The sequence below is a fragment of the Stegodyphus dumicola genome, chromosome 4, assembly GCF_044657685.1.
Source record: "Stegodyphus dumicola isolate Sdum_Otavi_A_Nest chromosome 4, ASM4465768v1".
Taxonomy (NCBI): Eukaryota; Metazoa; Arthropoda; class Arachnida; order Araneae; family Eresidae; genus Stegodyphus; species Stegodyphus dumicola.
In genome coordinates this window covers 26,698,158-26,725,251 of record NC_140771.1, presented here as the reverse complement: position 1 = coordinate 26,725,251, position 27,094 = coordinate 26,698,158, and the positions used below count along the sequence as shown (strand labels likewise).

The 27,094-nt window shown below is 33.6% G+C and overlaps 1 protein-coding gene across 2 annotated transcripts; it reads left to right on the top strand.

Moving 5' to 3' along the window:
* Window positions 1–1,802: 1,802 nt before the first annotated feature.
* Window positions 1,803–27,094, top strand: LOC118186494 (uncharacterized). 2 transcript variants are annotated; one of them, XM_085814626.1, is made up of 7 exons: window positions 1,803–1,937; window positions 4,303–4,449; window positions 9,592–9,745; window positions 11,381–11,426; window positions 21,970–22,052; window positions 24,657–24,797; window positions 26,448–27,094. In XM_085814626.1, the coding sequence occupies exons 2-7, from the start codon at window positions 4,356–4,358 to the stop codon at window positions 26,770–26,772; spliced, it is 843 nt and encodes a 280-aa protein (XP_085670752.1). In that variant the 5' UTR covers window positions 1,803–1,937; window positions 4,303–4,355; the 3' UTR covers window positions 26,773–27,094. The 2 variants fall into 2 exon arrangements, with proteins under 2 accessions (XP_085670752.1, XP_085670753.1); XM_085814627.1 differs by lacking the exon at window positions 1,803–1,937 and adding an exon at window positions 1,951–2,291.

Sequence of the window (27,094 nt, the reverse complement as noted above, 5' to 3'; positions counted from 1 at the left end):
GTAAGGTTTCTTTTCTTCACTTGACATACATAAAGTTTCTTTCCTTTCACACAAATCATTCTCTTCTTTAAAGGATTTTTTACTTCTGTTACACAGATGAGATTTCTTTCCAGTATTCAGAACCATAGTCAGACGCATGTGGTTCTGTAATGTATTTTTTCGTGCAAATGACCTATTACGCATCTTACATCTGTGAGGCTTCGCTCCTGTATGAATTAGCATGCGCAGTTTTAATGACAATTTACGCTTGAATGACTTGTTACATACTTCACATACATAAGGCATACATACTTTTGTGTGGGCAAGTATATGCGTTTTTAAGTGAATTTTTTGCCTAAAACACTTATTACATACTTCACACATATAAGGTTTCTCACCTGTGTGGATAAGCATTCTGTCTTGTAAGGATAAGGATGCAGTTTCTTAAGATTAATTTGCTTCTCTCCTGGTATCTCTAAGAGAATTTTTTATCTAAAGCATTTACTACATACTTCACACATACGAGGTTTCTCTCTTGTGTGGATAAGCATGTGATTCTTCAAAATTATCTTTTGTGCAAATGACTAATTACATGCCTCACATATGTGAGATTTAATGAGCCCCCAACAAATTTTGTTTCAGCAGAGCAGTCTTCTATTTGTAATTTTACATACATATAGTTATGCGAATGCTTTATATTCTTGCCGAAGATGGCTCAAACTTATTTTATGAAACTTAACTTCAGTAAATGAACTGAAATGTTCAAAATAACAAATTTATTTTTAACAAAAATGACAATATTGAATACTAGCATACGCATGTGCTTATAGTTACCTATGTAACGTAGCTAAAAGACAGCAACCATAAGCTCTTACTTCAAGACAATCTGCATACATACTAATCAGCAAAAAAAAAAAAAAAAAAAAAAACTTTAGGGTTACACTAAAATGGTTTTTCTGCTGTGATACTTTTTTTAAATAAAGTTTACTGTTCAACCATTTTGCAGACATATCATATAATAACCATTCCTTTAGTTTTCAGTAAACACCATTTTTTGAATGAGATTCTGGATTAGTGACTTAATACATATATTACCAAAATATTTCTTTTTTTTCCTTCTCATACAGTTCAAAATCTAAATTTGCAACAGGTTTATTGACTTAATGCCTTACACTCGTGCTAACCTACCAAATAGAAAACCCATTATACTCCGTAAACCAACCGCATCAGCAAAGCCAAAGAACGTCTATACATATTCAATACATATTCTTTACACATATTCAATACGTCTATGGCACACCAGCGGCCGAGCGGTAAAGTCGCTGAAAACTGGTTGTTCGGTCCGAGGTTCGAATTCCGCGAACGGGCTGGCTACATGGGCGTTTTCGTGGTTTCCCCATGTGTAACGTGTATACGAGCCATTTTCCTTAGAAAGTTCTCCACAAAGGCATTCCTCTCCTTAGGCAGATAGCTCTAGTGTGCTTTGCCGTAATTAAATAAACAAAACCAAACCAAATCAATACGTCTATACATTACATATTCTTTGGCAAAGCACACAAACATAAATTGCACAAGAAGCTAAATCTTTCTGCCTACAGGACTAAAAATCTCAAAGCGTCAAAAACTGGTGGTAACTGCGTCATCACGGAGTCCGATTTAAGTCTACACTCCTTGTAAGTCTATGACATGTCCTCTCATATGGGCTACATATTTATTTAATAGCTAGATACATTTTACGCTTTTTTTAAATGCTACGAAATCACTTTTTTCTCAAACCAACCCTTTTCCTAACTCCTTAGCTTAATTTTTCGCCCGGCGGGCAGAAAGACTAACGGATGCAAAACAAGTGTACTTTGTGTGTCTCTTCCTATTTGTCCTAAAAAAAATAGTGGATGCAAAAAGTTTGGTTACCCGATTAAAGTCTTGATTTACTTATTTCATTACTGCATTCAAATACAGTAAGACATTTTGACATTTATAAAGTAACTTACCACTTAGGCGAACGAAGTTCGCAAACATCTGCATCCGCGCGGCAGCGCTATCCCAGGTTAAAAATGTTGACGATTTTCGAGCTTGTAATGTGTCCAAGCATAGAAGAGGAAAAACATTAGGTTGAAGAAGTCGTAGGGCAATTATAGAGTTTCCGAAGTAGACATCACGTTGATCAGGAACAGTGTAGGAAGTGGAAAAAGTCGTCAATGAAATGTTTGAGGGCTGCACCAGTGGCGATGCTAAGAAAATGTAAGATAAGGAGTAGACTTTAACTAGGAGGAAGCAAAAATACCCAGCAGTCTGAACTAAAGCAAGAGATGGTACCAAAAGTTAAACAGTTAAATATAAGCATTTAAGTACAGAAAATTACGATCAACCAAAATTACATATATTTTTTTTAAATATAAATGTATTATAGAATTAATTTTTGAGAGATCTACTAAGCATTAGCACAAAATAAGCGACATAACAAGTTAATTTAAAGCGTTTATTTCCTCCATAACAGAGTAGAGGATGCTAGATTTAGTACCTAAGTCATTTGCAGGCACTTTACTTTAAAAAAATTGTGTCACCCTGTGTAGGTTGCTTCCAAATGCTCTTTGAAATTCAGATAGAATTTTCATTAGTTCCAATAATTCCGTACGATTACTGCTGTTTGGCAAACTACTGGAGTTCATACCATTTCTACCTATGGTGAGATTTGTAGAAAATTTTCCATAGCAGCAGATTCCAAAGAGGAATTGCCATTTTGTTCTTCACTACCTCATTTTAAAGCCTCAGTATAACTCACACCATTGCAGCGATTAGAAGAAGGCCTTTTAGGTCTCTTATTAAGGCTAGGAAATATTTCATAATTTCTATATGAGGCAGAGTGACCCTCTTTTCCGCAGCTGCAGCACTTAGGTACGTCTAAGTGCTGCAACTGCGGAAAACTGCATCATTTATCGCAGTCCTGAGTCTTATGATAACTAACTTACCACTCGAGCATCCTAAAAAAATGTCTGTTAGAGTAGACTGAAGGGTACCCCTTGTATTATCGCAAAATTGTTGTTTTATTTATTGCCAAGTTGTTGTTTCACTTGTGGTAGCCTGAGTAGTTGAATGTTCCATAAATATACTTTTACCTAGAATTGGGTTGACTTTTTAAGTGAAAAATCTATCGGTGTGTACAAGGATGAAGTCGAGTGCCAACTTTGTACAGTGCACAGTGCCAACTTTGTGCAATTCTCTGATGTCTTTTTAAGTGAAAATAGGTCAAAGTGTTTATGAATAAAGGGAGTGCACAATGCCTAGTTTGTGCAATTCTGTGATGTTGTTTTGCTTGAAAATAGGTGAATGTGTACATGGATACTGAGTTTGTGCAGTTATTTGAGTTATTTTGGTTTCGTGTAGTGGGGATTTGTGACGCTAAAATCGCCACTACAGAAAGCCAAAATAATAAGTCTAAGAATTGCACAAACTCGGTATCCGTGTACCGCCAATTTTCGCCAAGAGATACCCATAAATGTACTTTTACCAAGTTAATAAAAAGTAAGTAACTGCAGTTGTGTTACATGGTTAAATATGAAAATTTTGTGCCTGGAAAGAGAACTGAAGCAATGTCATCACATTTGTGTATGCTTGTTTTTAGAAAAGAAGTGCATCTTATGACTAAGTAATAATTTTTAAAGGAAGTAAGGTTTTTTAACGCTCTTAAAAAAAAAAAAAAAAAAAAAAAAAAAAGGTTATAGTTGTATTATTTAATGTATTATTGTCTAATGCAGTCTATAATTCCCTTTTGATGAATGCTTTAATCCAGCGGTTCTCAACCTTTTGACTAACGCGTACCACCTAAACAAAAATATAAAACCTTTAGCATTACAAAGTACTACTGCCCCTCTTGAACAAAGCTCAGATCACATAAATTTATGAGTGTTAGAGAAAAAACTCAATCAGGATATTGGGGTTTTTATCTTTTGAATTTAATAGTTAAAAATACTTAGCTTCTTTGTGTACCACCTATTTTTTAGCAGCGGTTGAAAACCCCTGCTTTAATCCAAGTAGCTGAACATTATAACCTAATTAATTTGGTCTACACATTCATCTAAATTAATTTAACTAATTCTTAATTATATGTTTATTATCTTTAATATTATTTAAATGAACAAAATATATCAGAAATGTGTAAATAAATTAACAATAGGCTTAATTTTTTTATGGTCTAGAAAGTAGAACAAGCAAGCTGGATAAATGAAATAGGGATAACTAAAGCACTACTGCTTTTACAGTGTCTGCTTTGGATATGATATGCACACTTATTTATGCATGCTGATGTTTCTTTCTGTGTTGCAGGATCAAGAAATGTCTGTTGCCTTTACTATACACCAATAGTATTTTTATTTGAGATGTATAATCCATCACGAGGTGGTGTTCGTGGAGGTGCTGACCAGTTTACCTGGGAAAGTGTCAAAACTGATAAACACAGAGAAAACTATTTAGGTATGTTTAAAAATATGAGAAAAAAACTGTAACTTACTAAGTCAATTTTTTTATTTAAATAAATATGCTATTATGTAAATTTGTTGTTCATGCTTGCCTTTTTGGGCTCTAGTGTAAAATTGGGTGCCCCTTCGATTAGCGACAAATTTTTTTTTTTAATTTTGCCGATCAAACCTCATTTCTGGTTACCATGATAGTTTTAACTTTGTTTTGGTTCCTGATTTCTTTTTAAATGAAAATACACTCATGTCCATAAATTAAGGATAATTCGTAGTCACCCGGAAATCGAACTCTAAAATAAATATATCACCTGTAAAATAACTACACACATCTTCAAGAATCATATGCAAATTTCAGGAAGTAACCAGATGACACCGATGGTACGTCACAATGACGAGAGTGGAAGAGAGTGATATATAAGGAATACAGGCAAAGAAGTAAAATTGTTCGCAGGCGCTTTATAAGCATTTCAGTTCAATAACTGAATAGTTATGACACGAAGGTTGCATTTGGATGACTTTTTACATGGTAGACTTATCGGCCGTGTGGAATGTGGGCGCACCCAACTGGAAGTATCAGACGAACTTGGAATTGCCCAGAGTGTCATCTCCAGGCTTTGGCAACAATTCCAAGATGATGGTAATGTGAGTAGACATTACAGCACAGGTTGCTCCAGAGTTACAATGCCAAATGAGGACCGGTATTTGGCAGTTACTGCCAAAAGAAACAGGTGGAGCACAGCCTCAGATCTGTCTCGTCAGCTCTTTTCAGCCACTGGTACGACAATTTCAAGGCAGACCGTGTACAGGCGCTTAGGGAAGATTGGTCTATATGCTTGTAGACCTGTCAGATGCGCTCCACTTACTGCAACTCACTGTCACCTGCGGTTAGCCTGGAGTAGAGAGCATGCATTGTGGACACCGCAACAGTGGGCTTGTGTGATGTTTTCCGACGAGTCCAGGTTTAGCTTGCAGTCTGATTCTCGCTGAACTTTCATATGGACAGCTCCAGGTACCTGTTACCACCAAGAAAACATCATTGAACGACACCGTTATGGCGGTGCAGGAGTGCTCGTTTGGGGTGGAATTATTCTGGATTCCAGAACTGACCTGCATGTTCAAATTGGAACCATGACAAGCCAAGTCTATCGGGATGTCATTCTGGAACAACATGTAAATTTGTTTCGGGGCGCCATAGGTGCACAATTTGTGTTTATGGATGACAACGCCCGTCCTCACTGCAAACGTTGTAAGCGAATGCCTTCAGTCGGAGGATATGGACTGGCCAGCATTCTCACCGGACTTGAATCCAGTAGAGCACGTGTGGGACATGCTTGGCCGATGAGTTGCAGCCCGTCAACCTCCTCCTACATGTCTACCAGAACTTCGGAGAGCATTGCTTTTTGAGTGGTGTAATATCCCCCAAGATCAGACCGATAATTTGATACTCAGCATGCCTAGGCGTTGTAAGGACTGTATTGCATCGTCTGGGAGACATACAATGTACACAGTCCAGTCACATTAATGTGACCACCACGTACTTTCCATGTCAGAGTTAAATAACCAATCACAGAAGGCAGGTGGCAGCACAGTGCAGTTGAGCGTATATAAAGGGTGTGTGAGGGCTTCGGAAAACATTTCAATCGTTGGCGTAATGCAGAAACGAAGCGATTTATCCGACTTCCAAAAGGGCCAATCATTGGCTTTCGGACCAAGGGTGGAAGCATTTCCGAAACGGCTGAGTTTGTGAACTGTTCGCGTGCCGCCGTGGTAAAAGTGTACCGTGCATGGCAAAATGGGACTGTCCAAAATCAGCGACGTAACAAATGTGGTGCACCACGGGCCATAGATGACAGAGGCGAACGACGGTTGCGGAGATGCGTTCAGGCAGATAGACGGGCTACCGTTGAGCAACTGACCACCAAAATGAACCAAGGGGCTACCAAAAGTGTCTCCCAAAGTACTATTCAGCGAACATTGCTGCGTCTGGGCCTCCGAAGCAGACGCCTGGTTCGTGCACCTATGCTGACTGCTGTTCATCGACGGCGAAGGCTAGAATTTGCACGCCAGTACAGCAGCTGGACGTCCACTGAGTGGCGACAGGTTGCGTTTTCGGATGAATCGCGTTTTATGCTCCATCGGACAGATGGACGTTGGCGTATAAGGCATGAAACCTCTGAAAGGAAACACCCTGCAACCATTGCCGGAACGGTCCAAGCTGGAGGCGGGAGCATTATGGTCTGGGGAATGTTTTCCTGGCATTCTCTAGGTTCACTGATCATTGTGGAAGGCACAATGGATCAATACAAGTACGCATCTGTCCTTGCGGACCATGTTCACCCCTACATGCGCATTGTTTTTCCTCAGGATGATGGCATCTTCCAGCAGGACAATGCGAGGTGCCATACAGCTGCCAGTGTACGTGCGTGGTTCGAAGAGCACCAGGATGAGTTTACCGTCCTCCCCTGGCCAGCAAACTCACCTGACTTAAACCCAATCGAGCATCTGTGGGACCATCTCGATCGAGTTGTTCGCGCCATGGATCCTCAACCGCGTAATCTAGCGCAGCTGGCCACGGCATTAGAGTCGGCATGGCTCAACATCCCAGAGAACACCTTCAGGGACCTATGTGACTCTCTTCCTGCACGTCTCGTAGCAGTCCGCCCTGCGAAAGGTGGTTATTCTGGCTTTTGACAGATGGTCACATTAATGTGACTGGACTGTGTATTAACAATCATACCAACCATGTAATATTGTTTTTCTGTAAATAGTTTTTTTTTTTTTTTTTTTTTTTTTTTGTAATTTGCTCCAGGGAGAAAAAATCGCTAATTATTTTAATAATATCAAACATATAGCATCTTTTTTTGCTCTTTACCTTTTGTTTAATAAATAAGTTTTACAAGTAAGTCAAATTTGTTTTGCTTCTAACTCTTCCTTTGCCTGATTTTGCATTATCCTTAATTTATGGACATGAGTGTAGATTGATGTTTTACATGGACAAATTTGAGGCAGTGTGCAATACCTAATTTGTGCAAATCTGTGTGTTTTTTTTTTTTTTTTATTTTTTTTTTTTAAGTAAAAACAGATTCATGTGTAAATGGACACAGAGTTGTGCAATTCTTTGACTTCTTATTTTGATTTTGCGTAACGGCCATCTTGAAATTGTTCCTTCCTGGTGCCGATCTTGGCATCAAAAAAGAATCGCCAAAAGACAAGGGGTGCCCAATTGTAAACTTTTACCCTTTTTTTACTTATCTGCACAAGTTTAAAAATCTTATAATAATACTTTCAAGTTTACAAAGTAAATTTTACCATGCAAAAGTGTATGATTGAGTTTTAAAATATTCTTATGTAAAGGAAAAATAGTATGTTTAAATATTGAGAAGATTTTTTGGTACTTTTCCGTTTTGCCGGCGCAAATTTCGCCAAGCAGACTTTATTGACGACAACATACAGTGTACACATAAAAAATTTTAACAAATGTTAGTTCTAAGCATTTTTTATTTTGAAGGCATAAACATTTTAATATGGTTTAAAATTTTGTAAAAAGCCAATAAATTTGTAAAAAGATATTAATTTAAGAATTTACTATGCTTTCATGGTTCAACATCCTAATTCGCCTTTTCATATCACGTGACTCCAAGTGATCTCATCTCACGTAAACTACACTGAAAAATCTAATTCTCTCAGTAATTATCTACATTAATTTCAGGTTAAATCTTAATTTGGAATAAAAGTTTAAATGCAAGAATTATTTCAATTCGTACCTATAGCTTACTCAGAAATTATGTAAAACTGCAGTGCTTTACTTCGTTAGTGCATTTTCATTAGAATGGATGAATTTAATCTTTAACCTTGCCTTTTCTGTATTTTCGCTTTCGGGTGAGCCATATGATTGCATCCCAATTGACTTTATTACCGCGAATGGCCTTAGGGCGTAGAATTGAACTACTTGGTAAAAAATCTATGTATTGAAAGAAACAATCAAGCTGATAAGAAATGGCTGCGAATTGTTTTGAAAATGAAGTTGTAAAAGGTTACCAGCAAGGATATTACGTTTGGCATCAATTGTACCATTATTGGCGACTTTAACGCCGGGAAAATGGAAAAGTACCGATTTTTTCTATTTAAAATTAAAAATGTCTTTTCAGAATTATGAATAAGCATGGAACATGAACACTGATAGAGTAATTTTACCTCTAATATTTTTTACCTGTTTTGTCGCAGTAATGACTTTTAAAAAATAAAAAACAATAAAACAATAGAAGGAAACAATATGGATTACAAGATTTAGGCAGTTACTGAATGATAGCCATGATGAAGTTCATGTGGTTTTGGAGTGAATAATGATGACACTTGATGAAGTAGCAAAACACACTTTATTGGCCAGTGTTCTCAGGACAGCTCCAAAATCACGTTTACACAGTTGGCGAAGAACTACAATAAACACGCCGGAACAATCAGCGACACAGCCTTCAGGTTATCAGGCTATACACAGAAGACAGCTTCACTGAAAAGCACCAGAGTACAGCTCTCGACTCTGCTCGGTTGTTCTCGGAACTCCACGTACTCTCGAGACTCTCCAAGCTACAACTCGCGATGCACTCGACGACACACAGAGCACGGCTCTCGACTCTTTGGTTTAGTCATTCCCGGAGCTTAACACACTCCCTCGACAATGCACTAACCGTGATACACTAAAAGACTCTTGGATGCACTTGACGACCAACTCGCCGCTAGACTTCGAGACACTTGCTCAATGAAACTAAATCTGGAGTAAAACCCTCCAGATCTGGAGAGACATGTGTAAAAGAAACAGCCGTCTCCCAGCGGTGTTTACTCCTTTCATCACGAAAGGGTCCAAGACCTTATGCTCTGCTACATTTCAACACTGAGAACCTCTTATGACAGGAAACAAAGATGAGACAGAATTTTATATGTTAAGTAAAAAACCATTATTGGGCTATCAGTTTACTTCCCATCATATTTATATAACAAGTTAAAAAAATTTCTGTCACAAAGTACCTTTAAAAGATGCCAAAAACTTAAAGTGCATTTAATAGTAACAGTTTTTTAAAGGAAAATTATAATTATATTTATGATATATATTTGATATTAATAAATTTGTATGTTTCTGTAATAGGACATTCTCTAAAAGCTCCAGTTGGCCGCTGGCAGAAGGGTAAAGATTTATCATGGTATGCAAAAGAAAGAAAAAATGAATCTCTTGTTCAAGCTGAAAAATCTGAATTGGCAGCTATCAAAAAGGCAGAAGAAGAAGCTATGCTAATTGCACTGTAAGATATCTTCTGTACGGTTTTTTAATGTGATGATAGTTTTCGGTCGTAATTGCATTTACAGTGTAAGAGCATGATGAAAGTAAAGAATAAGCATATTTTTTTAATTCTTTCACACATCACATAAAAATAGAACTATTTAGAATACAAAAATATATGTGTAGTGCTTTTTAAACTATTAAATAAATCTTTTAAATCAGCTAGCTCAATATTTCATAAAGTGTGCAAGTAAATATGAACATTATCTTTTCCTTTTAGGCATGGATCAGTGTTTTGAGGACATGAAATCAGTGTTAGTTTACACAATCCAATAAAAACCAAGACAGATAACAGATAGACTAACTGCTAAGATAGACAACTACTACAATGGATACTAAGACTAACAGACAAGAGAGAACTTTAATAATTACTGTTTGCATACTTATTTACAAATACATCACCCTTTTGCATTTGAAGTTTTATTTTGCTTAATGTTCAGCATTCTACCTAAATGATACTTTGCTCTCTTGTAAATTACCTAAGTCTCTCTACTCTGAATGTTTTTCTTTTCACTGCTGCCAGATTCAATCAAAGTACTGTGTTGTAGTTTTGTTGTGGGTTCTTTTGAAGTCCCAACACAATTCAGCATTAGAAGCATAACATGAAAGTTCATTTCACATTATTAAGGAAAAAGAAATGCTGTTATCTTCTCTCTAAACACAGAGATCGACTGATCTGTACAAAACAAACTGCTCTGTTTTGAAATGGACTGCCATATATTTCTGTATATAAGCTGAGGAATTTTAGCAAATTTTGATGACTGAAGTTTAGGAAGTCCATCCATATTGAGTTCAAATTTGTTTACAAATAATTTAATCCCAAAAGTAAATATGTTAACTAATAAAAAACTATTACTTTTGTTTTATTTAATTCTTATGTATATTAATCAAATTTCATAAAATCCATATGGGACTTGGAACGTTTTAGCAATTTTCTGAAGTCTTTAATTAAGACGAATCCATGTGAATGCATTGTCCTGCAAAAAAAAAAGTAATTGTTTTCCATGGTTGAGGTAATGCTTATTCTCTCTTAATAAATACTGCACTTCTTATATTTTAAATTACAAGTCTAATTTTTCTTTTAAGGTTATGCAGTGTGTATAATGTAATTAGACAAATGCTTGTTTTTTTTTTTTTTTTTTTTCTTAAAATGGGCTTATATGTGCTTATTTTTTTAACTAAAATGAAGCTACAAACCCTGGAGGGTAACCCTAATCCCCTTCAAAGTAGGCTGCTTGTATCTCTACATACTTAGCCCACTGATTCTTTTACCAACAAAAACACTTCTGGAAGGCTTCTCGTGGAATGGCATTCATCTCTGCCACCAACTTCTTAAACCTTTTTGGCAGTACAATATTACCTGCCCAGAACCAAGTAACACAGTTAACATGTGATGCAGGCATGATTTTTATTTTTGAAGGAACTTTTATTTGTAAATAAAGTACTATTGTCTAATGTTTAAGAGAAGATTTAAAAATGTATGTCATATCTGCATTAGGCTTGTACTCAACTTGGATTGATACAATGTTTTTTTTTTTTTTTTTCAAATGTTAAGTGTTTAATTTTATTTTTATAATGTTTTTATATTTCTTTCTAGTGGTCATAATATCGTTAGAAAAGAATCTCAGAATCTGACAAAAGAGGTAGGGATATAAACAATTTTTTTTACATTTATAAAATCTCTCAGCCTCATTCTTTTCAATCACTGAAAGAATTAATATAATAAATTTTTCACACTTAATTTATATCTTAGTTTATTAGTTAAAAATTATTATATTTTTATTCATTTAAACCAGTGGTTCCTAAACTTTTCCAAGTTGCAGAGCCTTTTTTTAATTAAAATTTTTTCATGGCACCCATCCTAAGTAAAAGTATGAGTAATTGTAAGTAAGAAATAAAAATAAATATAACTTATGCATCTTAAATATTTAACTTTTTTTAAACTTTATTAACATTAAATTAATAATTGTGATGGATGAGCCTGCAGATAACTGCACATGTTCTCAAATTGTGGAATTAAACTGGACATGGCTACCCTAATGTCCTTTTTCAGCATTGAATTGTGCTCTAGTATTTGCTTTTTACTACATTGACAGCCAAAAACTCAGCTTCATGCAAATATGATGTCAAACATGGAATAAAAGTCCCATGAGTCTTATCACTTAGAAGAGAATATTCTTCTTTTATTGAAATCTAAAATTCTGTCAATTATATGCTGCCAAATTTTGTTTTCGTTGTCGCAGGGTAGCTTGATAAGATTATCTTCTTCCGCGGAGGTAAATTCCGATGGAACCCTATAGTTTAATGGATCTTGAATCCATGCAAACCTGTCAAAATTTTCATTTTCAAAGTATTTCTCAAACCAGATAAAGTCAAAAGTCTTTGATGTGGACACCCATAATCGGGAATGATCTATAATCAAAACCTCAAAGCTACAAACTTTCTGCACATGCGTAAATACATCATGCATTTACATGCGCATTACGCATGCGTATTGTGTGCATTTAAGCATGGGCATAATACGTTTACACATGTGCGTTTAATGTATAACAGATGGTATAAGCTAAGCTAAAATTATCTAATTATCTATTTCAGTTAATGTTGCAGATTGCGTTGTTCCTTAATCTTCGAATTGGATCCGGCTTATTATTTTTTGCAAACTGTTAGAGCAATTTTATAAAAAGTAAGCTTGAACTTTCGATTATGTCAAAAAGAGTTTCCAATTCTGCAGCTGCCAAAGGATCTACAAAGCAAAAGCATGTTTCGATGTCCATTAAACAAAAAATGGAATTGCTGCAAAAAAATGGATAAAGTCATGAAGAAAGTGACAGAGAGGTGATCTGTTTCTCTAACCATTCCGAAATCTGTTTATCAATTTCACACTGCTCTGCAGAAGGGGGGGGAGTCGCAGCACGCAATGAACTGAAGGTTGATCTGTCAGCACTATTCCCATCTTCAGGGCAGATGTTTTTATTTTATTCAGCTTATAATTCCTCACTAAATTAGTGTTTGATCTGGATGTACTCCGTCTTTGATATGATTTAAATCAAATTCCTCATCATTATAAATAAAAACAAATACACATCAAATAATTTTTGGTTGCAATTTTCTAATTTCGACTATGTGTAATGTATGCTTTACGCATGCGCTCATTGAAAGAAATGTTTAATAAAGTAAACAAATAAATATTAAGCTTTTTTTTTTTTTTTTTTTTTTTTTGTAAATTTTGGAAGAGTTTCATATTTTTAATTGTATTATTTCTGCATGCCATCTTACCAGATTTAAACTGATGATCCATAATACAGAAAAACTGATAATCCGGAATCGCCGAAGTCCCAACGAGTCCGGATTTAAGACTTTTGACTGTAATTAATTGTGATAAATGCCTTTCAAACATGGATTTTTATATCTTGAGAAAGTTCATTTAAGATTAAAAATTGCTTCAGTATTAAAAAGCAATCTTTCCCTGCATCTCCAATTCAGTTATCTTCTCCATAGTTTGAGCTCTTTTTTATAAAAGCTGATTTTTTCCCCTGTTTAACTGCAAAAGGTACGAGTTTTTTCCCTGCAGAGAGAGAGATTAAAGAAAATCAGATCTTCAAAAATGTCAGAAAAATATGTCAGTTTTATTAAAAAATCAGCATCAGCAAAATCTTCTTCTGCATCTTTGTATCCTTCCTCTTTATGAAAATTTCTTGCCGCATTTCAAAGGCACATGATAAACTTTACCACAAAATAGCCATCGTGAACAGTACAACGACGAAGACGAATGTTTGGCTCCCATATCTTCATACAGTTTTCAACAACCTTGCTTTCAATGGACATGAAAGTATAAAATTTACCACATTCACCGCACATTCTAACACATGATTCAGTTAAAATCTCAGATGCTTTGAACAAAAATGCTTCTGTATGAATAATGCAATAGGTCCATACTGTCAATCAGTGAATTGCTTCGAATAAGCACCTGTAATCCTTAGTAGCAGCCAGACATGGAACAAGCTCCATCATTACAGACACCAACGCACTTAGACCAATTCAAATTATTTTCAGACATGAATGTATCAAGAATATGAAACAGGTCCTTAAATATTGCTTGTGCAGTGACATTTTTACAAAACACAAGGTCGTCTTTAATATTATTACCATCTATATACCGTACATAGCATATCAAATGATCATCCTTATTATTATCCATATCCTGATCTAGCTACAATTCAAATTCCACTCCTTTAATTTTTTTCAATTAATTGAACATTCATATCCTCCTCTGTATGATGTATTCTCCAACTAATTGTGTTATTGGACAAAGGTACTTTTAAAAATAGCTTCCCAGCAGACTCAACAATCACAATGTTCACCATATCTACAGGAGCCAGTAGAATAAGTTATTCTGCAAGGATATGAGGCTTCTTATTCTGTAAACCACCTTGTAAAATGGTAGCAAAGCATTGTTTGGCATTGATGCAGTCTTAAAATATATATATATTTAGTTCTTTTAACGTCCTAGCAAAAATGTCACTAGGTTTGACAACCATGCATGCTGTGGTGATTAGTTTCTAAATTGCACTTCAGTTTACTTGAAAGCATACACTCCACTGCCAAAATTTGCATTGTGATCTCTCTTCACCATTCATTTCTTTTGACATAAAACCAAACTCTAAATAACCATCATCATATTTATGATATTTTCATTTCTTCATATTTTCTTTATATGCATAATTATGTTTATTAGTTTTCAAAAATCCGTCCATCATCAAAGACACAAGAGAAAAAAAAAAAAAAAAAAAAACTGTTTTTCAAAGACAACAAACAAGAAGTAATATAACACTAACTATGCTAGCTACATGAACTAATTTATCATTGTTTATTATCTGCTACATGCTAGCTATATGAACTAATTTATCATTTTATATACATATATATATATATGTATATGTATGGAATATTTTGGCAGTCAGGCACATGAGTTCCGAACATTGTTGTGGCTGAGTGTTCAGGCGGCATCCAATGACGACACAGAAGAATTTAAGTTTATAGCTGCATATCTTTAGTTCAATTAAAAAAGCAGATTGTTTATTCTTTACTCAATATGATTACCTTAAATTCACTGCATCATAGTATTCGAACAAAGAAAGGCAGAAGAGCAGCAGCAGAGAGAGGAAACAGCTTCTGACGCCAAATGGCGTGAATTCGTAATTTATATGAGCAGTTACATAATAAGCTGGAATGTCCTCGAAAATACTGGTCTAGGGGGAAGATCCTAAATTGTGGAAAGTTAATTAGAGGTTGCCTGTTCGCGTAGAGCAAATCCATCATATTTTTTATATTTTACATAAACAGTACAAAGTCCGAGATCCAGGTGTGCAATATCTAGAATAATCTAAAATCAAAATCTCAAAACCACCACCAACTTTTTTTTTCCTCCATAGATAAAATATGTGGAGAGTCCTGATTCTTAATTTTCCTTCGGCACTAAAAAAATACCTTGTTATTGAAGAAACAATAATTTAGCATAAATTTGTGTGATCAATAATTTGGCTCTGCTTGGAATATATCTCAAATCGAAACATTCTAGATAGAAACATCGTTGATTTTACGCCTACTAACATTTTATAGCTATGATGCCAACGTGGTGAATCATTATTGATTATATTTTGCTTTCATCAGCACGTTTATTAACACATGACACTTGAGTACTGACTCATGCAGCAATGAATAAACAATTATTTTTTATATTAGTAATCTTTTATATTAGTACAGATTATGGTAACCTTTTACATTGACATTCTTATGCTTGGCAATGATTACAGATCTAAGTTAAATGCACTAAGAAATATTGACGAGGAGAAATTTCTTTCCATATGCTAAAAACAGATTTTGTTAATGATACCCATAGGACAAAAGATTACATTTAGTGCTATTAAGTTATAAGAGTTCAGAATTACTGATTTGTTTTTCACGTAAATTCAGAACCGGCGCCAGATCTCGTATGGCCGCACTGAGTGGCAAAATTTAGGAGAGATAAGATTTTTGGAATTTAGAGAAGAACCAGGCAACAAAATTAAAGGATGAAAATATTTTTAGAATTTAGGGAATGCACTGGGATTCAAAATTTAGGAACCGCTAAAATTTATAACTTAGGGAGGCACTAGGTAACCAGAACCCACAGAGACTCCATCAAGCCGTAAGATATCTAGATAGATATCTAGTGTGCGATAGAAGCAAGTTGAAGCAGAACAACTTGTCTTTCATTGCCAATGTCGTGATACATAGCCAATAATGTATAGTGGATGCTATTAAGCCAGGCTAAAATGATACTTTACTGATTCCATAGATTTTCAGCCAATATAGCAGATTGTGCTATTCCTTAACTTTCTGATTTGATCTAGCTTAATTATTTTTTGCAGGCTCTTTTTACTATAGCAATTTGATGAAAATAAAAGTTTAAGCTTTCGATCATGTCGTAAAAAGTTTCTAATTCTGGAGCTGCAACAGGATCTACAAAGGGAAAGCATGTTTCAATGTCCATTAAACAAAATGTGGAATTGCTGCAAAAAAATGGATAAAGGTCATGTCACCAAGGTATGTAAGGAATATGGCATTGGAAAGTCAACTATATATGACACAAGAAAACAGAAAAATGAACTTTTTAAATTTTTTGTGGATTCCGATAACCTGCTCGCAAGGAATAACAGAAAAATTATTCATAATGCTAAAAGTGAAGATCATGACAAAGTGATAACTGAAAGGGTCAGAGAGCATCACAGCGAGGTTGTGCCATTGACCGGTCAAATTCTAATGGTGCAAACTAAAATATTTCACTAAGAAATGAACTTGGAAACTGAGTGCACATATTTGACAAGTTGGTTAACAAAATTTTAAAATCGCCATGGTATAAGGCTATTAAGAATTTCAGGTAAAAAAGCTTCAGCTGATACTGAAGCTGCTGAATTATTTGCAGCTGAATTCATTGAACTCATTAATAGTTATCTCCAGAACAAATTTACAATGCTCATGAAACTGGTCTTTTCTGGCAATATGTACTACAAAATACTTTGGCAACCTCTACGGAAAAGGCTCCAACTCATGTTAAAGATTCAAAAGTAAGACTAGCAAGTTTTTGCATGTTCAAATATGGCAGGAACATACAAGTGTAAACGTTTTGTAATCGGAAAAAATGCACGACCTCGAGCATTTAAAGGAGTAAAGAGTGTCCCGTTATATGTCATGCAGATAAAAGTACACTGATGACACAAGTGTTAATGAATGATTGGTTTGAAAATCATTTCATACCCAAAACTCTGCAGAATTCAATTGGTTTACCTGATAATGCAAAAATTGTCCTGATTGTATAGACAACTGTTTGGCTCGTACTTCACTTAAAGTTTTAGTGAAAAATTCTTTAAATTACATGTCAATTAATTAAATTACATGTCAATCATTCAGCCTACAGAATTCAAGAATTGTTTTTAATATTTTAGTGTAAAATCTGCTTTGTGGGAGGATGTGTCTCCAGATACTTAAAAACATGGCCAGGTAGCATATTTCATGGTGAAGTTGATGAATATGATAGCTACGAATCTGAAGATTTTCAGAAATCGCAAACCAAAGGTTAAATTTTCCAATTAATGGAATTTTTAAAGCAGTGTGGAGAAGCGGTAATAAATTACGACGATATAGCAGAAATTTTTCATTACAATGGCATTGCTCCAATTATCAATCAATTAACTGATGGCAAAATCCGTAGCATGGTTCTATATCCAGAAAATACGACTTCCGATAAAGAAGAAAGTGAGAGATAAGTTATTGAAAACGAAAAAATTTCAATTGACAAATTAGTCAGAATGCTTGACACACCAATTACAGAATTTGAACAATGGAACTTTGTAACTAAGAAATTATGTCTGTCTACAGAATTAAAGAGAAAATATTAGAAAAAAAAAAAAAAAAAAAACTTAAACATCTTACATTGAAAGAAATGCTTAATAAAGTAAGCAAATAAATATTTAAGTTTTTTTTTGGTAAATTTTGTTACCAAAATGCTTTATTATTTCATATTTTTAATTTTATAATTTCTATATACCACCTTACAAGCATTAAACTGATGATCTAATATCCAGATCTCCAGTCTGGATCTTGGACTTTGTACTGTATATCACTATATTACCACTTATTTATACGAAGTACTGAATTTAATTTCACAAGACTTAGATTATAACCAACTGACTGAATCGAACCCTCAAAGTTGCCTATGTGCTTTCTGCAAGATCTTTCAGAGCATAAGAAATTATTCTCTAGAGCCCTTGTGAAAAGGACATTCTGCGCTGGCAACCTTACTTTTATACAGGGTCAAGAAAAACAAACCACACCAAAAAATATAGGTAATATTTACTTCTAGGTTTTTTTTTTGTTTAATTAATGCTAAATTTCTTAATTCAATTAATTATGAAGCTTTTATAATATTTTGCAGCACTCTCGTGAAGAGGCTGCAGCTTCCTGGGATGCCATGACATTTGGGAATCACTTATTTAAACAAATGTATCCCAATGTGGATGCTACTGTTCCCCCTCCCAAGTGGACCTAAAAGAGATTAAAAGGGATGTTATGATCTGAAGTGTAGTTGGGTAGACAGTGAGAATCAAATGGGCAGTAAGAACATCCTTTTAAAACTTGGTTACTTAAATATTAAAAAAAAAAAAAAAACTTTTAAATATTTGCTTAGTTATACAAATATTACACATTTACCCATATTTGCAAAATGATATCATGTCAGTTGATCCTTTATGCAGGTTGATCGAAATTTAACTCAAGTTCATTTATTCCAAAGAAACAAAAATTGCAATCAGTCCAAAATTCTTAAAAAATGACTGCAAGTCCATAGTTGCATTGATATCCAGTAAATTCAAGTAGTATGCTTTTTCAGAATATACTACTGCATGGGTATGGGAGAAATCTAGTTTTAGTTAATCTAGTCATGTTTTCTCAGATTTATTGCTATAAATGCTCTGAGAAATCTTTAATAATTCATTCTTTTTCTATACTTATGTGATGAGTTTTATTAATTATGCAAAATATTTCATACAGGTGTTTGTTTTTAATTTAGCACTTCTCAGAGCCATCTGTAGCTCATTCTATCAACTGGAATGCCATAAAATTTGGTAGGAGAACTAATGGTGACATAAAAAAAAATTCCATGAAAAAATATAGTTTTAAAAGTTACCAGTTGGAGAAGATATGGCATTGTTTTTGTCTACACAGCTGAAAACTAGAAAGTTCAGTAAAAAAGGAGAAATTTACCACTTTAATGCAGCAAATGAACTGTCACAAAGGGTTATGGAGATGATATATCAGGGCACCATATCTTGTAATTCAATAAAAGAGCTTCATTGGTGAGGGTAGGCCTCTTACAATATGACCACCTTCTCATGGATCATGCATTCCATCCTGTACACAATGTTTTTGACATTATGTGCTGGAATAGAATGCTCAGCAATTACATCAATTAATTTGATAATATATGACCAGGAATGCTCAGCACAGCCTGTGATATGTTGTCTTTTAAGGTTGTCCAAGTAGAACCTTTAAAGTTGAGACCCAAGAACTTCAAATAATCCTATAGGAAAAAATCACATGATCCAGGGAGCAAGGTGGCCAGGAAGTGGAAGGAAGCGACTTATGATCTTTTCTTCTGTAAAGTGGTGGTGCAACAGCTGCTATACCAATAGACTAGTATGTGATGGTTCTCCATTTTGCATAGACGTTACCTGATACAGCAACTGCTGCTGCTAAAGTAGAGGAATAACAAATTAGTCAGCATATCATGATACCTTTGCAGAGTAATGATACATGAGTGGCTTCCTGTTAGAATAATGTTCTCAAAAAGAATAGTCCGCTGATGAAATATGCTGTGAAGCCACACCAAATAGCGACTTCTGCGAAATGCAATGGGATTTCTGAAATGCAAGAAGTTGTTTGGATGCCTGAGTTTGAGAACTGTGAGCATTAACTGTCCCATTTAAGTGAAAATGAGCCTCATCTTCCCACAGAATTCTCCACAGCCAAGCATTCTTGACCTTCATCCTGACAAGAAATATCAGAGCAAATGCTTACCCATTTATCATAATCGTTGTGTTTAATTCCTGCATGAGGCTTACCTTGTATGGGTAGAAGTGAAGAATTTTTGACAAGATTTGCCATGCTGCTGAAAGATTGAAATCCAGTTGTTGTGCTATTCCTGGGACATTGCTACTACTAGCAATGGTGTCATGGGTGTCGTCAGTGATCACTGTCGGCACTTCAGTAACTGTAATATACTTCAGGCCCTTCATAGCATATCAAATTTTTTAACAGAATTCTCAAGGTATTTGTTAACACCTCCTTAATAGCAAGTAGTTCCTTGCATCAAAGCATCAATTAATTTGATGGTGATGCTTCCAAAAGAATTGCAAACTATGCTTTTTGGCAATATTTTTTGCAACTCTCACTAGGTAACTGATGTTGGATTATCTTCAAATCATAGAATTGATGTCTGATGTTGTCCTCCTCAGCATCTCAGAAACATTCAAACAACAGTGTGAAAGAGACTAATTGATGGGGTGCATCCCAGGTCAGTAATCCTTGAGCTGTCGTGGGTTATAATAATTGTGTGAAGTGCATTATATTACTGAAATTAATCACCACTTTGAGGCTAAACATTGAACATGAAAGAAAAGTGATTAGCCACCATATTTTGATAGCACTATTATATAAAAACTCCTTCTGTAGAAGACAGTAAGTTAAAAGGTGCTACTATTTTTTAATAAGAAAGCTTCCTTTACTGTCACAGTCACTTGTGCCTTGGACTCAGCAGAATACTCTATAGCTGCTATAAGTGCCTTTTCGGTATCCTCCCTTTAACTCGAGTGATACATAAGATTGATCTCATTGTTTAACTTATTGTCACTGTGCAGAGATATAAATAAGTTAATAATATTAAGGAAGGGGAAAATATCTTGCAACATTCACTCAGTCATGGCATTTAAGCAGGATGCCATCATGTGCAGCCAATTTAGTGCAGTCTGTAACATTTGATAAACAGTTCACTAGCCTTTTTTTTTTTTTTTTTTTGAGGGAAGGGGGCTTTTATGTTCGTTTATGTCTGCATTATCAACGCCCGTTGATTAGTTTCTATTAGTTATTAGTGCCAGAACTAATGATCAGTGCCACAAGAGACATTTTAAAATTTGGCATTAATATTGTTCCTAGATTTCATGTAGACTGTGTAACGTGTTTTTCTTTTGAACTCCTACAAATTGGCAAGAGTTGTATGACATCATTTTAAAAATAAATGTGGTGGGTTTTTTTTATTTTATTTTATTTTATTTATTTTTTTTTTTATTTTCCTCTCCACAATATTTCCTTTTCAGATCAATGATAGGCTTGAAAGAATTTTTTTTAATTAAGGATTCATAATTTAAATGTCCATTTCTAAAATTAATATTTAAAATAAGATGGGTTTTAATTTGAAAATAAAGGTCATAATAACATCAACAAATTTACAAAAGTTTTTTGAGAGCATAATAATAATAATAATAATAAAATAATTTTATGTGTACTGTAATTTTGTATAAAAACTTGATTATGTGTTTTGTTATGATAAAAAATATTACATATTTGTGATTAAAAGATACAATATCATTACATGTTTAGAACTGCTTTAAAATACCAAAATTATACAACAACCTAGAAAGGTGTAGTATGAAATAAAGATATGGCTTCGCCAGAGTTCATAGTGATATACTGCCATTCATGGGCAAAATTAATTGTTTAAAATTATTTGTTATAATTGCTACAATATGTACAAACAAGAGAAAGAAGTTTTCAGTTAAAAATTTTAAAAAATTCTGTATTAAATGTAGGATTAATTCTTACCTATCAAAGAAGTAGATGAATTAATTTTAAAAAAAAAATCCTAACAGAAGAAACATAAAGACAATTTGCCGCAATTTTCTATTAGTTTTCTTCTGTTAGGGCCCGTAATGCGTGTTAATTCAATTCTAGCTAAAAAAATTTAAATTAATTGAAATGGCACATAGAAGTTGAAAATTGTTGGAAACAAAGCTAGTTCCAGTATGCTTATATTTTATCACAATTTTCATTATTTACTGTTTTGCTGCATTATTATTATTATTATTATTATTATAGGAAATGAGTGAAGCTCTGAGAAGAAATGTTGGTGTGCGTGATGAACTTAATATTGAGAGAGTGGATGGTGTTGGAACTAGTAGGTATGATTGAAAATTCTTGTACACAATACTGTGAACATTTTCATTTAAAATTTATTCTAAACATAAATTTTTCTTTTATGCTTAGTATTAGTAATTGTAAATGAAATGTCTAGTTGGAAGAACTGCCTCAGGATTCTCTGTTACTATTTAGAGGGAATGTTAGATGTAGATATGAAACAAATAGAATTCCATAGCTTTTCTGATGGCTGGTCTGAAAGCTTTTGGATGTGTAGTATATCTAAAAATAGTTTTGAACAACAGAACTTTTAAAATAATTTTTGTTGCTTCCAAGAGTAGAGTTGCTTCTTTGAAATCACTTACCCTTCCTAGATTAGAGCTCTTTGGTGCACTTTTGTCTGCCAGGTTGAATGATAAAATTGCAAAATATTTAAAATAAAAAGTAATCACCTTACATTAAACTGATTCACAAGTAATATATATTTGGATTAGCAGATCCCATGAAAGCTTTAAACCATTCATAGAAAACACAATTTATGAAATTCAGAAACTTCATAAAAGCAGTAACTGATATTATTGCCCTCTGAAAGACAACCCTTCCGACGTTAGTCACAATGAACTACTGTTAGTAACTTAAGAAATAGCCAACTTTGTTGGCATGAACCACTTTTACAGTTTTCAAAATTTTGGCCCTCTGGTAATGTAGACACTATTGAATAAGACAATTTAGAATATGGAAAGAAGTTTACTAGTGCTCAACAATATAAATGTATTGCATAAGAAATAGACAGATTATTTGATATTTTTAAGTACAGCAATCTTATGAAAATATTAAAAATAACAGTTTGGAGTAAACACTTTACTTTGAAAACTATGAAAATACAAACTTAACAGATATTCCCTCTAGCTAAAGAACTTAAAGATGCAGAAGAATTTTTTATCCAAAGAATTCGAAGAATGGTTCCAGCCGAAAACGTCATTGAGAAAACAATGCAAGGCAAAAACCTTGTAGAGAAAAGAAAAGCAAAGAGAAAAGGTCGTGGTGCAAGATATTGTCATCGAAAATTAAGCGGTTAAAAAATTTTACAGTTTAAAAACATCGTCGAAAATATTGTGGTAGAAAATAAAGCACCTACAAATCACTACATGATGATAGCATCGCCCACATGCATTTTTCAGGTTTTATAAGCTGTAAATGCATATTTGCATAAAGATTTGGAAGTGCAGAAAATTTGAGCAACATTTTAAGAATAAGGGGAATTAAAACAAGATATGATTTTCATCAAAACAATATCAGATTAACAAATGTGAAAGGAAGTAATTTGATAATTAACTAAACAATTTTTATAAAGGTAACCTCACACAATTATTTATCTTCCTTTGTTTAAACATTTTTAGGCTGTATTTTGCATGAAAAATTATGAGTAAAGCTTTATAAAAAAGATTAATTAATGACTTTTGTTAATTAACTATATAAATTTAAAATTATGTTAAATGCTATTAGTTGCATCAATTTGTACTCATTTTCAATTTTACGTTTCCTTCTTACTTTTCAGCAAAAATTTATTAGTTCATTCCAAAGTATGAAATATAAAAGTAAAAATATCCTGCTTTCATTATGCAAAAATGGATTTACAGCTTTTAAAACCTGAAAAACGCATGTGTGTGTGTTATTGTCATGCGATGATTTATAGGTACTTTATTTTTTACCACAATCGGTTCGCTGATGATGTTTTTAAACTGTGAAGTTTTTGAACCAGTTTATTTTTGATGATGATATTTTGTACCACATCGTTTTCACTTTGCATTTTTTTCTCCTTGACGTTTCCATCCACGATATTTTCAGCAGGCTTGCAAAGAGTAGCATATAAATTCAGAGATTTCTGCATTACAGACTGATAAAAACATATATATGAAGTCGTCCATGTTTTCCGTTTTCCCCTTTCCTTGACAATAAAGGAAAATTGCAGCTTGGGGCAAGATCAAAATTTTCTGATTTCACCAACAAAGGAAAAACATCCTATCCTCCTGCCTCAAAATGTAAAATTTACAGAATTAGTTATTTAAAGAGAACATGATAAGTTCATACATTGTGGAATTAAGCCGCTTTGTTCATTGAGGAGTTCAGCCTTCGAAAAGAATACTGGATACCAAAAAGCCATCAACTTGCGAAGAAAATTCTTAGAAACTGTTTATTTGTAGAAAATATGAAGCAAAAACTCTTCAACAGATGACACAGCTACCAAAAGACAGAATAGTTGAAATTTTAACATTTCTTGTCTCTGAAATTGACTTTTGCTGGTCTGATTTTGGTTAGATCAGTAATCAGGATTGATAAATCATGTAATAGCTCTTTTCACCTGTGCTATGACTAGAGCTCATCATTTAGAGCTGGTATCCAATAACAGAAAACTTCTTGATGGCTTTCAGATGATTCATGTCAAGTCATAGACATTGTAGAATGCTGAAAAATTCAGTATTACTTATATATATATATATATATATATTATGTTCGTGTTTCTTATAACAGATATTGGGTTACCTGAAATCGATTATATTGACTTAAAAATTTTTCTAAATATTTTGCTTCCATTATGTTTATAAGTAATCATATTTACAAAACTTTGTATTTTTTATTCCTGTTAGCCGAAGAGCAGCTCTGATGACAGGAATAGGAAAAAATGCCAATCATAAGAATGAAGGGGTTGTTTTTGAAAGTCCAAAACCTAAAACTGAAGTTGTTTCAAATGCATCTGAGAAAGGAGAAGACTATAATGCTCACAAAAAGTAAGTGTTTACTGTTTCGTTTTCCTGTAATTTTTAACCTAGTAAATCAATAAGCAAAAGGAACATGTTTGAAATTTTACATTTTTAATTTATTTCTTGAAAAACTTTTACAATGTTTTATGACAAAAGAATTATCTAAAGCTAGGTCTAGTTTAAGTTTCAGACCACAATTCTGTAGGGGAATTTTCATGGTTTTTGCCATGTGTAATGAGGATATGAAACAGTTTCTATTAACACGTTGAATGCCATGGAGGTCAGTGGTGACCTGCACTGAGTTTGTTCACAGTGTCATGGGGGTCACCGGTGACTGGTGAAACCAAAATTACTAGAAACTTTTAAATTGAGTAGATTTTCAATGGTTTTAAAATTTTCAATATTATCACAACTACTAAAATGGTGTGAAGAAATTAGTGCAATATAGAACATACAAAAATAATCTTATTTATAAATATAACATGTAAGCTTAAATATTGTTACGGATTTGATATTTAAATAACTAATGTTAGTTGAATTATAAATTAAATTGTTTTATTCCCCGTGCAGTGTAGCGCATGATGAATATTAAAGGAAAGCTAAGCTGGAAAATTAAAAATACAAGAGTATGTGCATTTAACATTTAATAAATAAATATCTCTTTTTGATTTCGAGAAAATTCCAGAAATTTCTCGTACGCGATTTTAAATCTTATAAAAGGAGGTAAACCTCTCAGTTCGTGTGAGTTTAGTTTTGTTTGTTGTTGTTTTAAGAGTTTGTTTAGAAAACTGCTGTTGTTTGTTGACTGTGGCGAATTCACGGATTAGCTTTCTTTAGCTGTTTTGAATTGAGTTCTCTTGAATGTTTGAGTAGTTAAAAGATAACTACTGTGAGGTATTGTAATACTGAACGAATATCTGAGAAAAATTAAGCATTTTTGTTGTGATAATAATAAATTTTGTTAATTTTTTTCATCAGACTTGTGCATTCAATTCAAACGAACCCGTACGCAACAATATTATGCGCACATTTTGCAATATGTTGTACTGAAACACTCCAAGCAAATGAAAGGTGAACCAGTGCAGTCTGCACAGTATGTCACAACATTTTTGGTTTTTTTGCGTTTAGCCTATCTAGGTTTTTTTTTTTTTTAATTTTTCCAGAGCACTCTTTATGAAAGCGTCCTATGGCCTTAGCTTTTTCTGACATTTGTTTAAAGTTCATGACATCCTGAGAGTTAATAAGTTCAGTAACTTGTATGTTGTAATTAATATTTCACCAAAATATTCAGCACATGAGAAATTCATTTTGGCCAGACAGGCAAACATGTGAAATTAGCAAGGCATTCAACGTGCTAAAGAAAGCATCCTTCCCATTAGGCTGTAAGCCGTCATGGTGATGTACCATAATCCAGTTTGTCCATCTAGTTTAAGGTTCTAAACATTTTTATCAAATGTAACATGTATGTTTATTTAAGCATGTTGTTTTAGATTCCACTGTCTCTGTTGTTTCTCTTTTAATTTCTTTCAGTTGTGCTTACTGATTAACACTTTATAATATTTTCGAAATTCTAACTTTACTTTTTTCTGCCCTTTCCCCCTTAATGCTAAATGTGTAGGAATAATTCTTGTGATTCGTATGATATTTTATATAAACAGTATTTTAATTTTTTTTCAGGAAAAAAAGCAAAAAAAGTTCAAAAAAGCATAAAAAGGAAAAGAAAGCTAAGAAATGCCACAAGGATTCAGATGATTCTGAATATTCATCTGATTCAGAACCAAGAATAAAATGTAAAAAGAGTAAGAGAAGTTTTGATACAAATGAATATGAATCATCAAAATCTAGAAAAAGTCCACCGAAGAGAGAAAAGGTCTACAGAAAACATCACTCACAAAGTTCTGAAAACTATTCTTATTCACATTCAAAAAGTAGGATTATTGAGAAGTCAAAACATAATTATACTAAAAGGCAGCGCCATGACAGTACTGATAGTGACTCATGAATATGAAAAAGGACACTATACTCATATGGTTTACAAGATAAATGCCACTTCAGGTGTGAACATTGTAATATCTCAGGGAAAAAGTTCTTCCTGATTTACATGATTATAAGACAAAATTTTATTGGAAATTTTATTGCTAAAAATAATATTTTTGAATGTAATGGAACTTGATATTTCATTTATATTTTGGGATTGAACTACCTTTAAATTAGAAGAGAATTTTTACACTCAGTGATAAGTTACTCAAAAAATATGAAAAACTTATTTTATAAGAATTAAAACAAATGTATAGTTTGTAAATAAAATATTTTAAATTTCTGTA

What these genes read in the sequence shown, in the direction of transcription:
- LOC118186494 (XM_085814626.1), top strand. Translation starts at nt 4,356, where the DNA reads ATGTATAATCCATCACGAGGTGGTGTTCGTGGAGGTGCTGACCAGTTT. An exon ending in ACACAGAGAAAACTATTTAG is followed by an intron (nt 4,450 to 9,591) that starts GTATGTTTAAAA and finishes TTTCTGTAATAG; the next exon opens with GACATTCTCTAAAAGCTCCA. An exon ending in GAAGCTATGCTAATTGCACT is followed by an intron (nt 9,746 to 11,380) that starts GTAAGATATCTT and finishes ATTTCTTTCTAG; the next exon opens with TGGTCATAATATCGTTAGAA.